Genomic DNA, 19,945 nt, shown 5'->3' with positions numbered 1-19,945 from the left:
GGGCACTCAGAACTGCCTGTGCAACCATATTCTAACCAGCTGCAGCTTTTAGATAATGTTCAAGGGAATCCCCATGTAGAGTACACTGAAGTAGTCCATGCAGATGACTATGGCATGAAGAACTAAGAGAAAGGTTTCCTGATCCAAGAAGGCCCAACTGGCACACAACACCTGCTTTGAGCAGGAGCCATGTGTCCAGTGGTGTCTCCAGATTATGCACAGAGATCATCTGGGACAGTGCAACCCCGTTCAAGACCACAGCTAGTAGACATCCAAATGCAGAGAAGTCCCCCACCCACAGCCACCCACCTTACCAGAGTTTAGTTCAAGCCTGTTGTTCCCCATGTAGACCCCCAAGCTTCCAAGCACCATGAAAAATTATCCTGAGACAGAGATGTATAACCTGTATATTGATGAAATCTCATTAACCATTGCTAGAACCCACCCATGTCACCTGTTGGGCAGCCTAGACCAGCCAGGAGGGGCATGGATCTAATGCACAATGGCTGGCACTTGCAGCCTCAAAGATCCTGTTCATTTCCTTGGATCAAACCAGGTAAGTATGCTCCTTGACATCTCCAAAGGGTCTGCAACAGGCTTGGTCCACAACTAAGAACAGATCTGAGAAATTTTATCTCCCACTTGCATAAAGGTTTGCTCCATGAGGTCCCAAAGGTAAACTTCTGAGAGTCTCTTGCCCAGGAGGGTCTGCAGTGACCTTAAACAGGGCTGCCAAGTGGCACTCTGTGAATGCAGTAAGAATGGAGAAATACTGATGTTTCACTACTTTTTACTGCCCTGAGGTAGACCTTAAAAGTAGTTCTATTATGTGTCTGATTAGATTTGTCCCTCCTCTCCATCAAGTAACATTCCAAATGTCTCTTGATCTCTTTCAGCTCCCTTAACTCCTCAGTCAACCACAGGGAGTGCTGGGAACAATGTGCTAAGAGAGGTTGGATAGGTGCAATCCTATCCAAGGCTTTAGCTGCCTCCCTATTCCAGGCAGTGTCCAAAGCCTCCAAGGATTGTGCAATAGGGCCTCAGGTACACCTCCCCCCCCCAAAAAAAAATGCCTTGGGAATCTTACACGGTCCATTAGTCACTTGGGGCAGACTGATACCTCTCTCCCTGCAGAAGGGGGTAGAATAAGGGATTTTCAAAGTCACCAGGACCATGATCTGATAATCAAAGTCCCTTCTACTGCTCTGACAAGAAAACTATGTCTGGTTTGTGGCCATGAATAATCTGGGATAGGCCTGTAGCCAACATAGTGGCCAAAAACTCCTGAGCTGCTTCTTAAGTTCACCTGAGGGATGGCTGATTGAAGTGCCCCAAGACTATAAACCTGGAGAACTTCACAGCCAATCCCGAAATAGCCTCAAGCAACTCAGGCACAGTTACACAGCAGGGAAGCTGTTACATTAGCAACAATCCCAATTGATCCCACAAGTCCTTCTTCAAAAACAGAACCTGATGACTGGCAACTCGTGGAGCAGCATCTTGAAAACCCACAGAGATTCCCTGATAACAACTGCTACCCCCACCCCACCATACCCTAATCCAAGTGGGAACATTTCAGAAAGAGGAACAACCTCATCCATTTTTAGGGCTGAGCTAGCTCTCGGAAATACTGTTTTATTTCAAAACTCACTCCCTTATCTCTGAAGTCCTTCAACTCTGCCTGGTCACTTTCCCTCAGTCCAATTTGAAATAAAGAGATGATAAAATGAAGGGAGATCTTTGTGCCTGACACTTGAGCTCCTAGATTATAGCAGAATATAATTTTAAGAAACAAACCCCGAGGCCCTATTCTTTTAAATAGAGATGCAATTTTTATATTACTGGTAGACTGTGACAAGCATCTGATAATTTGACTCCATGCTGAACAGTGGTGGAATTCAAAACTTTTTACGACCGGTTCGGTGGGCGTGGCATGGCTTGGTGGGCATGGCATGGCTTGGTGGGCATGGCAGGGGAAGGATACTGTAAAATTTCCATTGCTCACCCCACTCCAGGGGGAAGGTTACCACCGGTTCTCCAAATTACTCAAAATTTCTGCTAGCAGTTCTGCAGAACTGTACAGAACCTGCTGAATACCACCTCTGATGCTGAAGTACCTAAGTAAATGGAACTTAGCTTATATTTCCCCAAAATAGCCTCCCTGTGTAGAATAATCTCATTTATAGAATGGAATAACTAGTGAAAACTAGACTTGAGTCTTTATAATTTTATCAAGAATCATTAGGAAAGTGGTTTTCACCACAACATTTCTGTTTTTCTGGATATCAGAGATGGCACATTTTCTTTGATGGAATAAGGAAGGAAAAAAACCTTAAAATTACCTTTGAATCATGGTCAACTCTTGCTGATATACATAGACCCGTTATTATAGTTTTCTTAGTATGATATGAAAGTCATTTTAAACTGTCTTCTTCAGAGGTATTATTTCCCCCAGGATTTCACAGATGGTGACCCACTAGGTGAGCTACCACTTAATTTCCAAGATGCTGGTTAAGTGATGGGCATATTAATAAGCCGCGGTTCAAAATTAATAGTCTAGCACATTCTCTGTATCAGACTATAAGTATCTGAACATTTTTTCTATGATGAAAATATATAAAAATATAGAAGTAGTACCAATTTCCAGTTAAGCAACATGTCACTCTCCTCCACCTGAACATTCAGTTCAAAATTATTTAAATGCAAAATTATTCAGAAGCCCTTCAAGTAGCTTTTTAAGCATTCATTGATATATTGCATGATATTTCTATTATACTTTCAATATAGGGAATGAGAGGAAGAAAAATGAGAAAAGCAACTTAAGATATATTAATTTTTATTAATCATTGATTAATTTATGATATCATTTGCAGTCCTGGGGAAATATACATTTACTGACCACAATTGGGACCAATGACTTCATCGCTAAGTGCTGCGATCATAAAGTGAAATATCATCTGACCGTACCTGACTGACCACATCTGTCCCATCTGCAGTTGTTAAGGAAATTAAGCATGATGGTGCATGATGCATGATTTGCTATTTCCTTCCCCAATGATTTTGCTTGCAGGAAGCTGGCTGTGAAGGTTGCAAATAGCAATCGTGGAACCATGGGTCACTGCGACAGTTGTTAACACGTGCCGGTTGCCAAGCATTCAAATCATGATCCCATGACCATGGGGACACTGAGATGGCTGTAACTTGAAGGACTAATCTTAAAATCATTGTAATTCTGAATGGTCATGAAACAAGTGGTCAGTAAGCGAGGACTAGCTGTATGGCTTTCTTAAAGCGTAGTGGACAAGCGCTATGTTCTTCATATTGCAAGAGCCTGAACACCTGGCTCTGCCAATTCTCCTGGGGACCCAATGCACTGAAGGTGGTTGCTGGATTGATAGCAATACCCCTCCACCGGCATTCCCTTCATCTCCCACCCATTTTAAAATCTCATTACTGTGTTTTCATTGTTTATTTCATTGTTTGTTTTATTGTTTCACTATTTTGCTACTGTTATGTTTATACTTATTATTTCTTTATTTTTATGTTGTAAGCTGTCTGGAGCAGTAATAGGCAGCAAATAAACTTAATACCTACCTACCTACCTACCTACCTATACATACAAAGCCTCTTTTTGCAACTGAAGCTAAGAAAGGCACTACCCCTCCCCACAATGAAGCCATGAAATTAAATGCCATAATATTATTTTTGTCCTGTATCTGTATTCATAACAAGTTTCCAATCAATCTGAAGTTAAATATATCCTAGTTTTAATGAAAATTAAATCTAGGAGAGATTATTATTTTACAGTGTTAAATTTATTGTAAGGGTGTTTCATAGAGTACAGATGAAAGGGTACAATTCATAAAAGTTCCCGCTATGCCAGCACCATTGAAGAATCTAGGCAGAATCCAAGATAATTAAAGATGACTGCATATTGTGGTTCTGTCATTATTCCAGTACCACTACAAGCAAGCAAAGACCTGCCACTATTCTCCCACTGGAGCAAAAGGGGCGGTGATAGAGAGTATGTGTGTTTTGCAGACTTTATGGTTACATTTTTCTAAATAAAATATTTCAGTATGTGCATATATGCCTTTGAATTTGTCTTTCATTTTAATTAAATGTATCACACAGAGCCACAAAGATATAACTGAAATAGAAAGCTAAATTTACTGTAAAACAAGCCCTTGTCCATTATTTTAAACAGTAGTGAGCCTGACAACAGCTAGCGGGTTAATTCAGTACTTTTGCCTAACCATCTTTTATTTCTGGCAGCTAATCAATACAGCAATCACAAACTTATCTGAGCACACAGGCAACATCTATACAATACTGCCCCACATTCCCCTCTCGTTGCATGCATGGTCCCCCAGTAAAATTTTACTTTTACAGGGTTATAAACTATGTCATCCTCATTACCACCACACTCTTTTTGTTTTTGAGGAATGGAGAGAGATAGCCATACTTGTTTTTTTGTGCTTTGTGACACTAAAAATGTAACCATCGATTAAGCAAGATCCCAAATCCTCATGTAGTATCTAAAATAAGTAATTCCAAGGTTGCAGATACAGATAATCCGTGACGTATGACCACAACTGAGCCCAGAATTTATGTTGCTAAGTGAGAAATTTGTTAAGTGAATTTTGCCCCATTTTGCGACTTTTCTTGCCACATTTGTTAAGTGAGTCACTGCAATTGTTAAATTAGTCACACATCTGTTAAGTGAATCTGGCTTCCCCATTGACTTTGCTTGTCAGAAGGTCTCAAAAGGGGCTCACAGAACACAGTAATTGTCATAAATATGAACCAGCTGTCAAGCATCCGAATGTAAATCATGTGACTTCAGGGATGTGGCAATGGTCACAAGTGTGAAAAATGATTGTAAGTTATTTTAAAAAAATTTTTAAGTGCTGTTGTAACTTCGAATGGTCACTAAATGAACTATTTTAAGTCGAGGATTACCTATATTCGTCTGAGTGCCTTTCTTAAATCTTAATCTATGTCTCTAAACCTTAAGACTAGCCACAGGTAGTCTTCGATTTATGACCATAATTGAGCCCAAAATTTCTGTTGCTAAGTGAGTAGTGCCTCAGTTTAGTGACCTTTTTGGCACAGTTGTTAAGCAAATCACTAGTTATTAAGTAAGTGATGTGGTTGTTAAGCGAATCTGGCTTCCCCCATTGACTTTGCTTGTCACAAGCTGGCTGAGGAGATAATAAAGGGTGGTCACATGACCCTGGGTCAGTGCAATTGTCAAAAATACATCATGCCAGTTGCTAAGCATCCGAATTTTGATCATGTGACCTTGGTTATGCTACAATAAGTGTGAAAAATGGTCACAAATCACTTTTTTCACTACTGTTGTCACAAAATGAATGTAAGATGTGGACTATCTGTATTGCAACAACATTGGTTAATCAGATTCAGAACAGAATCTACAAATAAGAAAGAAATGAGTCTCAAAACTCTCCAGATCTTTCCTGCAGCACATAGTTTCTTCTGTTCCCTCCTTTCCATGATTTCTTCAGTAATGACCTTCCTCTTCACAATAGGCTGCCTATATAATTATGAGATAATCAGGGGGTAATAAAAACAGCTTCAAAACAAAAGCAATATATGGCTCCCACAAGCTCAATAAACACCCAGGATGCGGGCAAAATGGTAAGAGAGAACAATTGCAGAAGGTATTAATCTCAGATTGTGACAAGAGCGGGAGTCAATTATTGCAATTAAATCTATATCCTGGTTCTAAATTCAGCTTGCCACGTAGAGACAAGATGTTGAAACCCTGAACCTTATTGCAGAGACTTGATTCTTACGTTAGGAGGCTGTTCCTTCTTCATGGATATATTTAGAAAAGTAATTCCTGGATGCAAATAGCCCCCCAGTGGGGCCAGCAAGAGATTTATGTAGTTGAAATGAAAACAACCAGTATCTCTTCCCAGGTAAGCCTGCATCTGGCCTGGGTTCCTTCCCCAGAGAGAAAACGTAAAGCAATAGTAAAGGAAGCCACACCCCTCCCCTCTTCTTAACTGGTGCTCAGACAAGGTATGTGGGGAGGGGGAGATTCCTAGGGGATGAATAAATGGCATTCTGTGAAGTGCGAACGATTCTGACAGCCCCCTTTAATGCTTTGATCACTGGCTGTGGAGGATGGCCAATAACAAAGTCAAAAATCCAATTTCAGAGCTCACACCTCCCCTAGTTACTCAGCTCTGCCAAACCTAAACCTCAAAGACAACTATGCATATCATTTATCTGTGTATTTTGTAAGGGAACACACACTATGGTAACACCATTAAGCTTCAGGTCTAAGACCAACAATACCATTCAATTTTAGGGGAAGAAAACAAAGGAGAAGGAAACTCACAAAAGAGACTGATCTCCCAATAGTTACAGAAAGCCAATAGCAGGAAGAACTTTGATGCAAGTGCTGTTTATCTGTGTATATTGCTTAGTGGGGAAGAAGGGTAACTAGAAGAGACACGTTTACAAGTCTTGATTGCAAATTGCACCAGGCATGAGTGGAGGCCATTAGACCATGGAGACAGATGTGACTAAAAAGCTTAACACTTCAAAAGTGTGTCAGGTAAAGAGGCCAAATGTTTCTGCCAAAAGGGATGGGTGGCAGGAGAGGACACTTCCTTCAAGGTCAGATTTTAAAACCTCAGAAATTCAGTGGTATTTTAAAACAAATCAGCAAATTAAAAGCAAAACTTGTTGCTTTTCAGAATATTTTGCTTTTCATTATATTTCTGAAAATCATAATCACCATATCAGAATTTATTATGCTTCTCTTCAGCAACAGAATGAGTCAGGGATTAGCATGAATTTTGTCATAGATATTGCTAGATCCATTTTACTTTTCTTGCTGTACAGGTAGTCCTCATTTAACAATGGTTGCTTAAAAGCCATTTGAAGTTATGGCAGATCCCCCCAAAAAACTACTTATAATCCAGTTCCAAGGTTATGGACACTGCAGCATCCGTGATCATTTGCCCTTATGGCTACCCCAGGGATGCTGCAGCACCTACCTACAGTATCTTCTATTCCCCCACTGAGCCCACGCAGGCTTCTCCCCACCAACCCAGACCGGGTTCTCACCCCACCAAGCTGCACATTTTCCTCCTTGCCTAACTTTTGAAGATCTACAAAGTCTTCTACAGCACTGGAATGGATCACTTCATCGTGCAGCTATGCAACATGATTTTGGAAGCTGCTGCCATGTTCCCAGAGCCCACATTGAACTGTTGCCACTGGAAACATGGCAGCCACTTCTGGAATTGTGCCATGTTGCCATGGGATGAGCTGCTCTGTTCTGCTTCCCTAATGTATTGGTCTACACAGTGCTGGGAAAAGCTCCGAGGTCTTGAGGCTTTGCACCATGCAGCTGGGGTTACTGTGGCTTCTAGGAGCAGCTGTGGTGTTGGTTTTGTGCTGTACTCAATGGCCTCTTGCAGAACTACAGCATGGCAAGCAGCCTCAGAGCCTGGCTATTTTGCCACACCTCAAGGCATGATCAGGGCATCCAAAATGGCAGAAATGGGAAAGGAAATTGATGGATGGGGGGATTGTAAACAGTCACTTACCTTACTGAGGCTTTGTGCTGGGAGGAATGAAGCCCAGAATGGCTTGGATTGGTGTGGATCCTTGGTTATTGATGGCAAGGATTGCTGTCACTAAACAATGCAGTCATGTGATGTGCTTTATAACCGCACTGCATAGTGACACAATTTAGGTCTCAATTACTGTCACCACTCAAAAGCTACCTGTAGTCTTGCTTTCATTACAGCTAGTCCTTGACTTAACAACAATTTGTTTAATGACCATTACAATAGCACTGAAAAAGTGACTTATGACCTTTTTCATATTTACGATCTTTGCAGCATCCCCATGGTCATGTGATCAAAATTTAAACACTTGGCAACAGACTCATATTTATGATGGTTTCAGTGTCCTGGGATAATGTAAGTTAATGGGAAGCCAGAGTCATTTAACAACCATGTTACTAACTTAACAACCGCAGTGATTAACAACTGTGGCAAAAAAAAGTCATAAAATTGGGCAAAATGCACTTACCTGTTTTGCTTAGCTACAGACATTTTGGACTTAATGGTGGTAATAAGTTGGGGACTACCTGTACTTAGACTATGATATTCAGATATTATCTTTTCTAATCCATATTTGTATGTCAAATCCTCAAGAGTTTATATAATGTAGTTATCTTCAGAAGAATTCCCTTGACAACTTTCAGAATTGGTCTCTGTATAAATTCTAATTGGACAATCAAGAAGGAATGCTCAATACTGAAAAAATGGTCTGGTTGCATCTGACACAGAAACCTGACAGAATTCCCTGCCCTTAGAGTAGATTCACTGGAAAGAATCAAAGCCAAAGTAATGGGCTATTCATGTTTATTTACAAGTAGTCTCAACTTAAGACATCCATTTAACTGCTGTTCAAAATGACAACAGTGCTGAAAAAAGTGACTTATAACTGATCCTCACACTTACAACTACTGAAGCATCTTCATGTGCTAAGCACCCTAGAAGTATTTAGGATGATTGCAGCATCCCAGGGTTGCACGATCAACATTTGTGATCTACCAAAAGGTTTCCCAACAAGTAAAATCAATGGGGGAACCTGGGTGAATTATCAACCATGTGATTCATTTAAAGATGTAGTGATTCGCTTAATGACCCCAGCATGACTCAGTTAATGAGCACATTGCTTAGTGATGGAAATTCTGGTCCAGATTGTGATTGCAGGCTGAGGACCAACTGTAGCTGATGTTGTTTTACAGAAACCTTTAAAGAATAATTTCTCATTGTTCAACTGCTGTACTATGCCATTTGGAAATCACTGGAAGGTATTTAAATATATCTTAATGTAACCTTATCTTTTTAAAATGTTTCTGCTACTCAGGAACATTTACTTGGTAGAATTAAGATTTATATTTATAAAATGAAACTCGGTTTTACTTTTCCTCCATTAGAATATATAATTAAATAAATAAATGTAATTAACTAAATTAAACCAATTAAATGAAACTAATTAAACTAACCAAACTGGACTAATTAAAAAGCAAACAAAGAAAGAAGAAATCATGGGAAAACATGCAATATGTAAACATTTATTGTTTTTAAACACTTTTTTTTGCAATAAAGAAGAACACAGCCTATTTTTAGATGTTTGTAGGATGAAACTGTGAATGTTCCACCTTTTCAGTGAGATGGAAGAATATTTGCCTTTATTCTGACTACACTGTATTATCAACAAAAACACTGCAAGTTAAAGCAATTTCTCATTGTTAAGTTGGCTTCATGAGCTACTGTTCTAGGCTAGATAACACCTTAAGGTTACCATGCTGACTGCTCATTCCTGGACTGCTTAAAACACTGCCAATTCTACACCAATGTGGAAAGAAAGAAAAAACGTTTTTAAAAGCCACGTATCCTTTGGGAATGGATCTTTTTATCACTAAAAATTTAGTTGGCCCTAAAATAAAGCAAAGCAAAGCAAAGCAAAGCAAAACAGACTCTCTGGTGATATTTATCAACTTAAAAGAAACCTGTAACTTTGAAGGAATACAGATATTGAAGAAAAACGCAGCCAGCCTATTCCCCTCATGATTTCACATTTAAAAAATGGAAGCCTGGAAAAGCCTCAGTGGCTTTTGTCATTAACAACCCCTTTTCCCTGGAGGAAAAGGCAGCTTTCTTTTATTTCAGAATATAAAGTGTTTATTTCTTCTACTGAAAATTCCATCTCATTTCAGTCCAAATACACACACAGCAAAGGTATAATACACCTTTGAATAATTTATCCCAACCTGTTCCAACTTATTTCTAGTCTATGTCTCCTGAGGTGCAGCAAGGCTTGACTTTATAAACAAGTGGAGGAAGGCACTGAACTTTCAGATTTCCTTAAAAAGCACTTTATTATGCTGAACTCTAAATTGTTCCAACATTGTACATTTTCATTTCCACTGTATCAGAATGAAATCAGAATTATAATGGCTCAAGATGGTCATCATCTTTCACACCAAGTTTTGACAGCTATGATTGATTCTTGTTTTCCTTTTGGGAAGCTGATGCAGTTTTGCAAACATCCACTTGTTTTTTTGGTGAATAATTATATAAATTGTTGTCTCGTGTTTTCTATAAATTGCCCTTCAGAAAACTATAAATGATGCGCTTTTCCCTATAAAAATGAGTATATAATTGCTACATTTTGCAACCACTAATGGCCTAATGATATAGATTTCTAAACGTGTTAACATTTTAGTCTGTAGGAACAGGTAGTCTGTAGGTCAGTTATTACTATGTGTACTCTTCCTTGAATTACAAATCAATGCCCTGTTCTGTTCCATTTGACTTTTTCAAATTTCTTTTCTTGAACGATTGCACTAATTTAATAATCAACCAATTCGGGCAAGACTGAATTTTATGGGCATGCGGAGGTTGCCAATTTATACTGTAAAGGTACAGTCACAAATTAATATAATGGAATTTGTAAACAAGGGTTTCAGCAGTGAGCTTGAAGCATCCATTTGTTAATTAAATCGTGTTTTTTTTCTCCTATGGGTTTCACAAGATTGATGATAAGTACTAACTTATAATTCAAGAAGGAAATAACTTTATAAAGGAAAACAAAATTAACTTGTTCCTTGTACCAAAATATTCCTTTCTCTTGCTACAGGGAGCACTGACCTATAGCAGGAAGGAAGAGAAGATGGCAGCGTTAGGGGGTGAACAGAAGTATGCATGTTGGGTGCCATTTAGCTACAGCTTTCTTCTGGCCTCTCTTGTTGACAGTGAGTTGAATTCTTGCTGCTGGGACCAGTTTGCTTCAGTTGAGCCTCCTTAGAAGCCTCATACTCCGAGTAATCAGTTTATTTGTAATTCCGCCTGCTTTGCCTAATATACTGAGTAGACTTCTAGAAGTTACAACATCTTTTCTGTAGGAAGGCTATCTCCAGCTTCATGCTTGTTTAACATGCATGAGACACTCAGGCTAAACAGGCTCCTTCAGATCTTCGATTTTCCACTATCAACAATAAGAATAATTTGTCTTGTACAGGTGGTCTTTGATTTGTGACCATAATTGAAACCAAATTTCCACCTCTGAGTAATGAGGTCATTGCGTGCATTGGATGAGTTGCAACCAATAAGTGAATCACTACAGTTAAATGAATCCAGCTTCTCTCATTGACTTTGCTTGTTAGAAGGTTGCAAATGGCAATCATGTAACCTTGGGAGCTGCAACTGCAACATTTATATACATGCTGATTGCCAAAAGCCCGAATTTGGATCATGTGACTGTGGGATTCTGTGATGGTCGTACGTGTGATGACTAGTTGTCAATCACTTTTTCAGCACTGTTTGTAACTTCAAATAGTTGTTAAATAAATGGTTGCAAGTTGAGAGCTTCCTGAACGTGTGTGAATGGATGGATAGCTGGATGGATGGATGGACGGAGAGATGTATAAAATGAATAAGGGGACTATGATCATAGCATCTTGCATGTCATAGCCCATCCTCAAAAGCTAACTAGGGTCAAACATTGTTAGTATTTGAATAGGAAATTGCAAAGAAATCCCAGGGCTGTATAGATATGAAACGGGAGGGGAGGGGAGGGGAGGGGAGGGAACCAATCTCAGAAACATCCCAGAACCCACCAATCCAAAAAAATGGGCATGGACATGAAAATCATATAAAGTTTGACCTAAAGACTTTACCTTTGACTGAATCATTCTAGGCAAATCATTCAGCTAGAGAGCCACATCTTTAAAAAGTCAAAGTAATAAATTATGCATGGTTGAGATTTGGGCTGAGTTTAAATTAATACAATTTCAAAATATTTTAATTGCTATGTTTCAACATGTAAATTTTGCAGAGCAAAAAAATGAATTTAGGCACCGAGGGAAAAATATATTCCTAAAAGCATGTTATAGCATGTTTTCCACAGCTGCAGCATTACAGTGATTATATCTAAACAAAGCTTTTCTATTGTCATTTTAATCTGGCAGTTAGCATTTAATCTGGTCTCTGTCACATTGGCAAATAACTATCTGTTTGTTTGGATTTTTTCCTGTGGCTGAATGACAGAGCATTCACTCAATAAATGACAACAAAGGCCTACATTAACAAACAATATTAGATATTTTTCCAAACAGAACGAATCTGATAGCAAATAATCTTAAAGAACAGAATAAACCAATACAATACATTTGTAGAACAAGCAACTCTATATTGTCAATGTTGAAGAAGTCAATTGGGCTACAACAAACCATGAAATCTAATCCTAGCTGATTGCTATGAAACAGAGAAAGAAATTTGCTTTGGGCAAACACACAAAATATTTTATCCTGTTTAGGCAGATACAAATGCACACACAAAGAAGATGTAAGTATTCCCTTATAAACTCCTAAAAGGGGAGTTCCATACTTATTCATGAGGTAAAATGAAACTCAAATCAAGTGGAAAAATATTAAAACATTTCACAGCATATGCACATTCCTTTGGTCCACTCACAACTGAGGGACACAATCATGCTTTTCTTTTCACAAAAGCTACTGAAACACAGCTAAAAAGACAATGGTTCCTAACTGTGCGAAAGGGATCAGAACTACACAGGAGAGAGAAATGAAATGACAAATTCTGCTAGCACTGATGACAGGACACTGAAGCAATTAAAAATGGCATGGCCAAGCTTATATGTTAATCCTACAACAGATTCACGCAGCTTCCCGAGATAAAGGCATTTACATCACCAGAGTGAGGGACTCTATTCAAAGTACCCAATGCTCAAAGAATCCAGACACGAGCACAGTGACTTCCTTTCATTGACCGAGTGCCACAATTTACAAAACTTAAACATCATTCAAAGCCAGCAAAGGACTCTATCCCACAGAAATGAGTTACTTAGAAGGCTATTAGTACAGATAGTTCTCCACTTATGACCACAACTGAGCCCAAAATTTCTGATGCTAAGCGAGACATTTGTTGAGTTTTACCCCATTTTATGACCTTTCTTGCCACAGTTGTTAAGTGAATCACTAATTGTTAAGATAATAACTAGGTTATTAAGTGAATCTGATTTCCCCATTGACTTTGCTTGTCAGAAGGTTGTATAAAGGGATCACATGATCACTGCAATTGTCATAAATATGAGTCAGTTGCCAAGCATCTGAATTTTTATTACATGATCATGGCATGCCCCAACAGTTGTAAGTATGAAAAATGGTCATAAGTCACTTTTTTCAGTGCCGTTGTGACTTTGAACGATCACTAAATGAACTGTTGTAAGTTGAGGGTTACTTAGAATCATTCAATTTTGTAATAAATACAGGGAAGTCATGTTTTTTAATAATTTTCTTTATTACTATATATTAAAGAACCTTAGAAATAAAAGCAACATAAATTATATCTCATGTATCAAGATTAAGTATGGCTTTAGGTAACTAATTAATTACATCATTGTTTAAGCACCCACCTACCCCTGCTCTGCCCAACTTCTCATAATTCAAGACAGTTTATTTCCATGCCTTTAGTAAAGATTAAAAATGGATAAAATTAGCTTGTGGGCTTTTCTATAATGAATGTAAAAGCTCCTCATAGTTTCTCTGGAGGAGCAGACGGTCTATGCTTTCCATGGGGAGAGGCTAGGATCAGTTTTCTAACACAACATTATAAGCATAATACCCAGCCCACTTATCTTTAGTGTAAAGTCTACATAATCTGAAATATATTTTAACAATCTGAAAAAAAGTGTGAAGAGAAGAACACAAAGTGAATCACCGAGCATTAGAGGCACTCTTTAAAGACTGAATCCTCCTTCCATATTTTGTATTACTCTATTGGCCATTCGGCACCCAAAATAAATGAAAGGTTTTTGTGCAGAACTTGATTGCAATGCTGCATTTCCATATGCAATGTGGATTGCATTTGAATCTCACATTAAGAAGACTTACAGCAGTTGGAGATCTGCAATTTAACTACACGTGGCATATATATGGATCTGAGCCAATCTTCTCACTAAATATTCAAAAATGAACTTTACAGAAGGTAAATTCACAAAGGTGCTCAATATGTATTCTCACAAATATCACATCTATATTAGCATGATGCATAATGAATGTAAGTAAAACAGTCCCTTGCTTCCCACAACCCGTGCAGGACAATTTTATAGACAACAGTCCCTTTACTCTTATTACCCTGTGAGCAGAAAAATTGGTTTGGTTAGAACTTAAGAATTTGATACTACATACAGATGCTGATGCATATTTTCTTTTGCATGGATAATTTTTTCAGGCATCTGTACACTCCTGCTGTTCAGGAGAAGAGTCTTGTTTTCTACACAATTCTAGTATTACTTTTATAATAATAATCTGTATGCTGCCCAACTCTGAATTACTTCCAATGTGGGTGGCTCACAAGTAATAATATTAAAAACAAGAAAAAATGCAATAAAGAAAGAACAAAAGAATAAAGAATGGCAAAGAAGACAAGAAGTGGAGAGGAAAAAAAAAAGAAACAAAATGCAAAATCCAAGGGTTTCAGTCTCCTTGCCAAAGGCCTGGGCAAAAAGCCAGATCTTCAAGGCCCTTTGAAACACCAAAAAACTTAGGGGCCACCTAGAACTTGAGGGGAGTCTGATTCCAGAAGGCAGAAAAGGAGTCCTGATAGATGGCAAACAAACCAGACACAGGCAGTGTAACAATAATAAATAATGTCATTACATTTATTATAGCCACCCACTTCAGCAGATTTTGGAGCCTTAAGTCTTATTTTAATTGTCAGAAGAACAGTGCTTTCAGTGATTTTTAGTTTTATTATTTTTGAACATAATTAAATAAGAAGTACCCAGAATGTTCTCCTCCAGACCAACTTCTGTTTATTTTCCCAACTGGGAGTTTTCTTACAGCTGGTTTAAAGTACAATTCCCTTCTCTCCCTATAGGCAAAAATCACTGCTGTGAAAAATGTGTTTTGATCCAACTCCATCTTGGCTCGGTACTTGCATTTGATATTTAATCCTTAACTATCAAAGTTGCCAATGTACCACCTTCTTGTCTCCCCTCCCTTTGAGAATTTTCTCTTTTGACAGCCTCATCTGCTAGTGTGAAACATACAAATCAGGATGATGTAACAAGGAAGGGCACAGCTACAGCATCTTCTCTAAAGCGGTTTGTTCTTTGTGTTATTTCACTAGCATATACCCATCTGGGCCATTTGCTCCCCCCCCCTTCTTCCCCATTTTATCTTTAGAGGCTCCTAATTCTTAGGAAAATTCTTCCTGAAGGCAAAAATGATTGGTTTGCATTCAGAAAGATCATTAAAACTGACAAAGAATCTAGGGGCATTTAGAAACATTTCTCCCTTTCTGGGTTCCTCAATATTATACTCATTCCTACGTATCCCTTCTCTGTGGCTTACTGCAATGAATGTTGTGTTTGCCTGCAGTAGGGGAATGGGGTGAAGTGCTAGAGAAAGTAAAGGCAGTTGGGAGAACCAATGAGCTTTTATACAGCTCAATATCTAATAGTTGTAGTTATATAAAGATAGAGGAAGGAACAGAGAAAAACATTGGGCCTGGTTTTATCTGATAGGCAAACATCATCACCCAGAGATCACAGATCACCTGACGTTATGAGATAGCATAAATTGTATATACCTTGTTGCTCTGGTGGATTCAGTTGGTTTAAGCAGGAAAAATTAATTCAAATGCAAGGGGATGACAGAAGATTTAAATTCTGGACCAGGACCTAAATGAAGTATCATTTGAATGAAGAACATTATCACTGAGGCATATTGGTGCCAATTTAAATTACAAGTGGGAAAAGAGTCATTGCTAAAGTAGCCCTCACATGCTGTGCTTCTTGTTATTTCACCCACTACTTTTCATCACAGGAAATCCTAACAAAAGGCTTCCTGAAAAATTCAAGCACACCAAGTGTCTTCAAAAATCTTTTAACTATTGTCTTAGCCATCTTTTAGAATATTACAGGTTCACAAAAACTCTATTCTATGGACCCTGCTAAGTTGTGGCATACTGTGTTAAGTGGGAGACAACAGAGCGGCCTCTATTCATACAGAAACTTGCTGGGGCCATTAAACGTTTGCCAATTGGTAATCAAGAGAATTCTGTACAATAACTATACCATTTGCGCATGTGTACACACATGCACATGCACATATACACACACATCTATCTATCTATCTGTCTGTCCGTCCGTCCATCCATCCATCCATCCATCCATCCATCCATCCATCCAGAGCAATCAATCCCATATTTAAAAAGTACATGATGTGAGACAAATATTTGGGATAATTCTGCATTGTTTTTGTTTAACAGGTAAGACTATTTCTCTTGCATTATTGAGCCAGTCCATACTGAGATTTACATTAAGTGCTCTGGACCATTTCTCAAATAGTCTCTAAAAGCATTTGTCTGAAAGCAGATGAACAATATTCAGCTTCTTAAACAAGATATACCATGGCTCAAGACCAGCTGACCAGCTGAAATCCTTCGCACTGAAATATTTCTACTACATAGCAGATAAGTGGGAAAAAATCCTGTATATGTATTCAAAATAAAGGTGATGGAAATGTTTTGATTACCCTTTTCTTTAAAGACAAGCCTGTTTAACTGGTATGGATAATAGCACTTTAAAAAATGCATTATGTATAATTGACTACCACTGTACTTTGGAGTAAGGTCAATTAATGCAGTGGGACTTATTTCTGGGTACATTTCTCTATAAATGTGCTGTTTAATAGAAAGTGGAACAGATTTTATGATGAATCAAAGTACCTTGAGTTGCTATGTGGCTTATAATTCATCACCAACCTAGTAATCAAAAACATTCAGAGGAGATTCAGGTGACAATAATCTTAAATGACAACAGTTTCTGAAAACTCTGCTGGGTATCTGCACTTGGGTTTGTTTGTCTGGTACAAGGGGAGATGAGGAACAGACAACTATCTCGTGTCAAGATTGAATCGCTTTGCTTCTTGCAAACCCTAATGCTTTTCAAACTTTCCAATGAACTGGGAGCAGGGGAGGGAAAGGGGAAATGGAACGCTGAGAATGTACGCGGAGATCATGACAGCATAGAAACTATCAAGGTCACCACTGCAGGTGCTTGAGAAAGAGATGAACTGTTCCCATAACAAAAGGACATCTCATAATTGGACAATATGATTACCCAGGGTGAGGAGAAGAGGAGGCTATGGTTTAACATGACAAGCACTTGCACAGGAAAACCAGAACTGTTTTTTTTTTCCTCCTTCAGTACCAATATAGTGTATCCAATAAAGTTTTACTTTTGGGAATTCAAATCTTGCGAGTGTGGTTCCTTGTTTTGGGTTCACTAGTCAAACAGTTGACATTTCATTTCTAGAGCCCTTTCTAGTTTCCTTCCTGCCAACCTAGCAGTTTAAAATCATGCAAATGCAAGTAGATAAATAGGTACAACTTCAGTGGGAAGGTAACAGCGTTCTGGACATCTTGGGATACAGTCATGCTGGCCACATGACCACAGAAGTGTCTTCAGACAATGCTAGCTCTGTCAGCTAAGAAACCAAGATGTGCATTGCTCCCTAGAATCGGACAAACTGGACAGGGGAAACTTTATCTGTAGCTTTAAATAGTTTTCTAGGAACAACTTACCACATGGCATGCATATAGGTTGGAGGTAGACGGGGGCTGCTGACAGGTGTGCAGTTATAAGACCTCATTATTCTTTCTGCCAGCAAAAAGTTTCGAAAAAGGCTTGCTACTAGAAGATCCTGTCTGAAGAGCTTTTGGAAAAGATCTGCAAAAACAAACAAAAAACTCACAAAAGATGTAACAAAGGAAAGCACCCATGAAGAATGTGGCTGCTGCTGCTGGAATTAGAACCTTCCAACATGAACTACTGTAAAATTATGTATTTGTTTAATGTACATAACCATCCATATCACGTTTGTGATTCTGGGTAGCTTTCAGGTAAAACATAAAGTGTTTTATGTTGTAACATGTGCAGATCTTGGTGCACACATAATTCCCTTTGTCACTGCATTTTGCATTAACTTTAGCCTCTGAATATGCTTCAAGGGCAGCCCCATAAGGAGTGTATTACAGTAATTCATACAAGAAGTGACCAGGGCATGAGTAACGAAGTGTAGAGTCTCCTCATCTAGGAATGGATATAAGTGGCGTACAACCTCAACCTGGGCAGGGGGATTTCTAGCTGCAACTGCCACCTGCTCTTTGAGCAGGAATTCTGCATCCAGAAGGACCCCAAATTTCCCACCTGGTTTGCCTGGGGAAGAGCAGCCTCATCCCGAAACAAAGATGGTAAATTCCTAGATCCAGGTGGCTCCAAAATCCAAAGTCACTCAGTCTTGCCTGGGTTAAGCTGAAGCCTGTTCTTCCCCATCCAAATCCCTACTGCCTCCAAACTCTCACCAGAGGTTATCAAAAAGTGTGCCAATGCTACCTCAGTCCCATACCAAACATGAAACCTGATTGAAAGAAGTCTAGATTTAATCCAGGATCCACTGAAGCTGTTGCACGACCACATTCTCAACAATCTTTGCTAAAAAAGGGGAAGATTGGATATTGGATAAAAATTGTCCCTAATGATTGGGTCCAGCAATGATTTCTTGAGGAGAGGGAAGATCAATGCCTCTTTAAAAGGTTTTGGCATCACTCCTTTTCTCAGAGATGGAACTTATTACCACCGAGATCCAACCACATGTCACCTCCCTGGAAGCCTGCACCAAGCAGGAAGGGCATGGGTCTAATAAACAGGTGCTCACAGTCTTAAGAACAGTGTTTGCTTCCTCGAGCCCAGATAACATGGCAAGACTGTCTCTGACATGTCCGCAGGGCCTGCATCAAGGCTGGCATCCAGCTGGATTGAATCCGACCAATTTTGTCTGACAGATGCTCTACAAATTCCTCTATGTTATATATTAACTTTTAAATACATATAACTGAGTTTTCAATTAAGACATTTTCCCCCCAATTTTCTTCTTCTAGAAAGTACTACAGAAGTAAGGTAATTCAAGCCAGGGCAGTAATACATATGTAAGCTGCAGACGTTATCAAGCAATGAGATTTGCCCCTCCCACATACACACACCATACACAATACATGTGAACTGCTTAAAGTGCCCTTGTAATAAAACATTTACAAGCTGAATTGACCCAGAATGGCAACAGGAGAAGAATCAATCAGGAACTAGTAAATCAAATTGTTTATATTCATTGATCGTATCTCCAAGGTAATATGGCTAACATGCTGACCTAGTAGAAAGGAATAAATGATGAGAAGGAATAAATAATAGTGAGGTGGCCCAGATCCCAGATGGGTTTATCAAAACCCTTCCAATGTCATGCTGCAATTGACACTGTGTCCATCTTTTCCTTTATCTTGCTTTTGCAAAGTAGTAGACCAAAGGTATATAAGGTATGGTTCTGCTGTTGCTCAGCGAAGTGCCAATGCTATACTGTACTATGACATACACGAGAAATAAAATTACGTTGTATTTTCAAAGTGATACAATTGTTTTAAGGCAGGGGTGTCAAACTCATGTCGTCACGGCATCGTCACATGATGTATCGGGACTTTTTTCCCTCTTTGCTAAACTGGTTCTGGGCATAGCCAGCACATGACACATCCACCCATGGGCCGGGAGTTTGACAACCCTGTTTTAAGGGGTATCTATTGAATGCTTTTCCATCAGATGCCAAGCAATGTCCTAAACTCCTTGAGTGAGTACATCTTAAAGAAAACAGAACTGTCATTTCTGTGGGAATGAAATATGGAGACCAAACATGGTGATTCATAGCCTCTGATGCTGTAAAGGAATAAGATTTGGCTCAGTACTATTTTCCTAAACAAGTTTTTTTTTCCCTCTCTTTTTTTATTTCTTAGTTCTCACTGCATCCTTT

The 19,945-nt window shown here is 38.9% G+C and overlaps 1 protein-coding gene across 3 annotated transcripts in view; it reads right to left on the bottom strand.

The window, feature by feature from the left end:
- The window catches only part of RPTOR (regulatory associated protein of MTOR complex 1), a 409,502-nt gene that overhangs the window by 160,406 nt on the left and 229,151 nt on the right, over positions 1–19,945 (bottom strand). For all 3 annotated transcript variants that reach the window (XM_026667263.2, XM_026667262.2, XM_087955978.1), the window contains one exon: positions 17,676–17,820. In XM_026667263.2, coding sequence (XP_026523048.1) covers positions 17,676–17,820 — 145 coding nt within the window. The remainder of the gene's footprint in view (positions 1–17,675; positions 17,821–19,945) is intronic.

Source organism: Notechis scutatus, chromosome 2, assembly GCF_049901735.1.
Source record: "Notechis scutatus isolate UNSWTSFEM ecotype Mainland chromosome 2, rNotScu1.2, whole genome shotgun sequence".
In the NCBI taxonomy this organism is placed as follows: domain Eukaryota; kingdom Metazoa; phylum Chordata; class Lepidosauria; order Squamata; family Elapidae; genus Notechis; species Notechis scutatus.
The sequence above is the reverse complement of the archived record's forward strand: the minus strand, read 5'-3'. Positions and strand labels throughout refer to the sequence as shown.